The 4,266-nt window shown below is 55.8% G+C and overlaps 1 protein-coding gene across 1 annotated transcript; it reads right to left on the bottom strand.

Moving 5' to 3' along the window:
• Nucleotides 1-302: 302 nt before the first annotated feature.
• On the bottom strand, nucleotides 303-3,999 carry CCDC25 (coiled-coil domain containing 25). Its single transcript, XM_039380208.1, has 3 exons — nucleotides 3,606-3,999; nucleotides 1,928-1,973; nucleotides 303-924 (listed from the first exon to the last, which is right to left on the bottom strand). The coding sequence occupies exons 1-3, from the start codon at nucleotides 3,980-3,982 to the stop codon at nucleotides 895-897; spliced, it is 453 nt and encodes a 150-aa protein (XP_039236142.1). The 5' UTR covers nucleotides 3,983-3,999; the 3' UTR covers nucleotides 303-894.
• Between the last annotated feature and the right edge of the window lie 267 nt (nucleotides 4,000-4,266).

Genomic DNA, 4,266 nt, shown 5'->3' with positions numbered 1-4,266 from the left:
TGGATTCCCCCCTTCCCACATCCCTAAAAAGAGGAAAGCGCATCCCACGCCCTCCTCCTGCTCTTTCCCAGTAGGGAACCGGGAGGGCTCCAGGGCAGCCTGGGCCCTTCCTTAGGCCCCTTTTCCCCTCGGGAATGCTGGGAATTGCAGGAAGCAGCTCCTTCCAGGTGTGTTATCACCGGGATCCGCCCTTTTCTCCCGGAACATTCCATGATTTTTCGCCGAGCCCGTGACGGTTTGGGCTCGTTGAGGGGCCCTTTTCCCTGTTTTTCCCCTCTCCCAGAATTCCCGCTGCTCCGGGATGTCGCCTGCATGGCACCAGTTTAATGGGGATATGTACACCGGGATTATCCAGGGATTCCCCCCCCACAAACCCCATGGAATGCCCAGGTGGGAGGATCCACCTGGTGAATCCTGTGGAAAACTCAACCTCCTCCTTCCACCCCTCCCTCCAGAGGAGGATTCCAAGCGGGAACACATTGGAATTCCAGGGGGTTCGGGGGCGGGAATCAGAGCTGGATCTCCACCACCAGGTTTATCCAGGAGCCACCACCGAGCTCATCCCGATTTTTCCCACCCCTCCCTTTGTCACGGAGGGATCCCCCCCCTCCGGTTTTCCCGGCGATTCCCAGCGGGAAGAGCGGAATTCCAGAGGCAGCAGCAGCTCCAGCAGGGCCCCGGGGCCACGGCCCAGCCCCCGGGATCCCTTCCCCAAAATAAATACCACTGTCTTTGGGAAAACCACGGGGGGCTGGAGGCCATCCCAGGGATCCGGCTGCTCCTTCCAGAGGGTGTCCCTGGCCCGGAGCCGGGAGGGAAGGGGCTCCCAGGCCGGTTTTTTTGGGATGTTTTTTTTGGCATTGGAGCGGCGGGGCCGGGCGGGAGCGGCTCCGCTCACATGAAGTCGTCGGAGTCGTTGCCATCCTGGGGGGGATTAAAAAAAAAAGAGAGGGAAGATCGGGATCATTGGGAATGCTAAAAGTGGGAAATGGGGGGTGGATCATCGCAGAATTCCCCTTTGTTCCGGTTCCTTGGATTTCACCCCAGGAAAGCAGAGCAAAGGGGGCCTGGGATGGGTTGGTTTGGGGGGGAACGCAAAGCTCGTCCCATTCCATGGGCAGGGACACTTCCCAACATCCCAGGGAATCCAACCCCAGCCTGGGACACTCCCAGGGATCCAGGGGCAGCCCCAGCTTCTCTGGGAATTCCAGCCCAGCCCCTCCCCACCCTCCCAGCCAGGAATCCCTTCCCAATCTCCCCCCAAATCTCCCCTTTCCCACTGGGATCCATTCCCTGGGGCCTGGCATTCCAGGCCCTGAGCCCCAGGCCCTCTCCAGCTCTCCTGGAGCCCCTTCAGGCTCTGGAATGTGCTCCAAGCTCTCCCGGGATCCTTCCCTTCTCCAGCCTGGCCATTCCCAGCTCTCCCAGCCTGGAGCCAGAGCCTGCCATTGGATCCAGCCCCAGCCCAGCTCCTCCCTGGGAAGGAGTTCCGGGAACAAGGGGGTTCCCTGGGAATCTCGGCACTCAGGGCAGGGTCTCCCTTCCCCTTTCCTGCCTTTTCCACCCCCACATTCCATGAAAACCCCTCTGAACGCATTCTGAGTGTCCGTTATCCCGGAATCCCAGACTGGTTTGGGTGGGAAGGGCCCTCACAGCCCATCCCATTCCATGGGCAGGGACACCTCCCGCTATCCCAGGTTGCTCCAAGCCCCATCCAACACTTCCAGGGATGGAGCATCCAGTTAATCCTCACCCTGAACCTGTTCTTTCCCTTGGGATGAAAGACCTGGGAGCACTTTATCCCTATTTCCTCAGCCCCACTGATCCCCAGTGTCCTCCCAAAGTCATTCCCAGCGGGATCACGGGCAGGAGGCTGGAATTCCATCCCTGTCCCAGGGATTCCGTGGGCTCAGCAGCTCCCACTCACCTGGTTGGAGGACATGTTCTCTGCCTTCATCAGGGAGGAGTAGCTCCTGCCAGGAAAAATCCCATCGTTATCCCAAATCCGATCCCTTCAAAAGCCCCCAAAAGGGGCCATTTCGGGGTCAAAAATTCCCAAATCCCAGAAATGCACAGTTTTCCTCCTGGAGCTCAGCCAGGGGGGTTTAATTAGTCGCTCACCTCGTCCTCCTCACTAATTAAACCCGGGGCAGGGAGGTTCAGGGATGCCTGACTGCCTTTTCCAAGGTTTTTTTTTCTCCAGGATCCACCGGCCCGGAGGTGGGAAATCCCGGATTCCGGGAGCTGCAGCCCCTCCAATCCCCCTTCCCTGACCTCTCCAGGGGTTGGGTCGCTCAGGAAATCCCCAATTTTCTTTTCAATCCCTCTTTTGATGCCCTTCAGGGACAAAGAGGAGCTCGGGGAAAGCTTCCAAGGGGAGTTTTTGGAGCGAGAAATCCCCGGGAACGAGGTCCCTGTGAAGGTCAGGGCGACATTCCAGCCCCTCCTCCCTCATTCCCTGCTCCCAGGACGGGGGGGCTGAGGGCTTTAATTAACTGTTAACGAGCAGCAGGGACGGGAGAGGAAGGGAGATTAATTAATAGGGATATTTAGGGAGAGGGATATTAATGGAGAGGGATATCAAGGAAGAGGGATATTAAGGAAGAAGGATATTAAAGAAGGGGGATGTTAAGGAAGAGGGATTTAAGGAAGAGGGATATTGAAGAAGAGGGATTTAAGGAAGAGGGATATCAGGGAAGAGGGATATTAAGGAAGAGGGATGTTAAGGAAGAGGGATGTTAAGGAAGAGGGATGTTAAGGAAGAGGGATATTAAGGAAGAGGGATTTAAGGAAGAGGGATATTAATGCAAAAGGATATTAATGAAGAGGAATATTAATGAGGAGGGATATCAATGGAAAGGGATATTAAGGAAGAGGGATATCAAGGAATAGGGATGTTAAGGAAGAGGGATATCAAGGAAGAGGGATATTAAGGAAGAAGGATATCAAGGAAGGGGGATGTTAAGGAAGAGGGAAATCAGGGAAGAGGGATATTAAGGAAGAGGGATATCAAGGAAGGGGGATGTTAAGGAAGAGGGATTTTAAGGAAGAGGGATATTTATTAAGGAAGAGGGATATTAATGGAGAGGGATGTTAAGGAAGAGGGATTTAAGGAAGAGGGATTTAAGAAAGAGGGATTTTAAGGAAGAGGGATTTAAGAAAGAGGGATTTAAGGAAGAGGGATTTAAGGAAGAGGGATATTTATTAAGGAAGAGGACCATTTATTAAGGAAAAGGGATATTAATGGAGAAGGATATTAAGGAAGAGGGATATTTATTAAGGAAGAGGGCCATTTATCAAGGAAGAGGGATATTTATCAAGGAAGAGGGATATGAATGGAGGCAGAGGCAGGTGCTGAGCTCCAGGGAAGGCTCAGCGACTCCCGAAGCTCCCAGGGAGCTGGAAGTGGACCAAGGCAATAATTCCCCAATTTCCTCAGGCTTTCAAAGGCTTTGGAATCGCCCGGCCCTTGGGCAGCGGCTGGAACGGCCGGGATCGTTCCGGGATCGTTCCGGGACGGCCGCGGGACAAAGGGAACCGCCGGGCCGTGGAGAACGGGGAGCAGCAGGGCCCGGTGACCCTGGGGAACGGGATCCGCCCCTCACCTCAGCTCCTCCAGCTCCTTCTTCTTCTTCAGCTCCTCCTTCTCCCTCCTCTTCATCTCCTGGATCTGGGCCTTCTTCTCGTTCCGCTCCTCCCGGTCCCGCGCCTCCCGCTCGGCCGCCAGGTCCGGGAACCGCTCCACCTTCGTCTTCTCCAGCCGGTTCAGGATCTCGTTCACCTTCTTCTCCACGGTCAGCACCTTCACCTGGGAACGCCGGGAATCACACCGGGAAACACGGCGGGAAATACGGCGGGAAACGCGCCGGGAATCGCGCCGGGATTGGGGAGCGGCCCCGGCACTGCTGCCCACCCGGCACGGGGCTGCATCCCACAAAATCACAGCCCCAGGAAAATCCCGGCCAAAAGGGCTGGATCCCATAAAAGCACAGCCTCAGGAAAATCCCGGCCAAAAGGGCTGGATCCCACAGAACCAGAGCCTGAGGAAAATCCCTGCCAAAGGGATGGATCCCACAGAACCAGAGCCTGGGGAGAATCCCTGCCATGGGGCTGGATCCCACAAAACCAGAGCCTCAGGAAAATCCTGGCAAAAGGGCCAGATCCTGAGGAAAATCCCCACAAAACCAGATCCTGAGGAAAATCCCTGCCATGGGGCTGGATCCCACAGAACCAGAGCCTCAGGGAAATCCCTGTCACAGGGAGGAA

The sequence above is a fragment of the Pipra filicauda genome, unplaced genomic scaffold, assembly GCF_003945595.2.
Source record: "Pipra filicauda isolate LSUMZ 115617 unplaced genomic scaffold, ASM394559v2 scaffold1074_size39228_pilon, whole genome shotgun sequence".
Taxonomy (NCBI): domain Eukaryota; kingdom Metazoa; phylum Chordata; class Aves; order Passeriformes; family Pipridae; genus Pipra; species Pipra filicauda.
The sequence above is the reverse complement of the archived record's forward strand: the minus strand, read 5'-3'. Positions and strand labels throughout refer to the sequence as shown.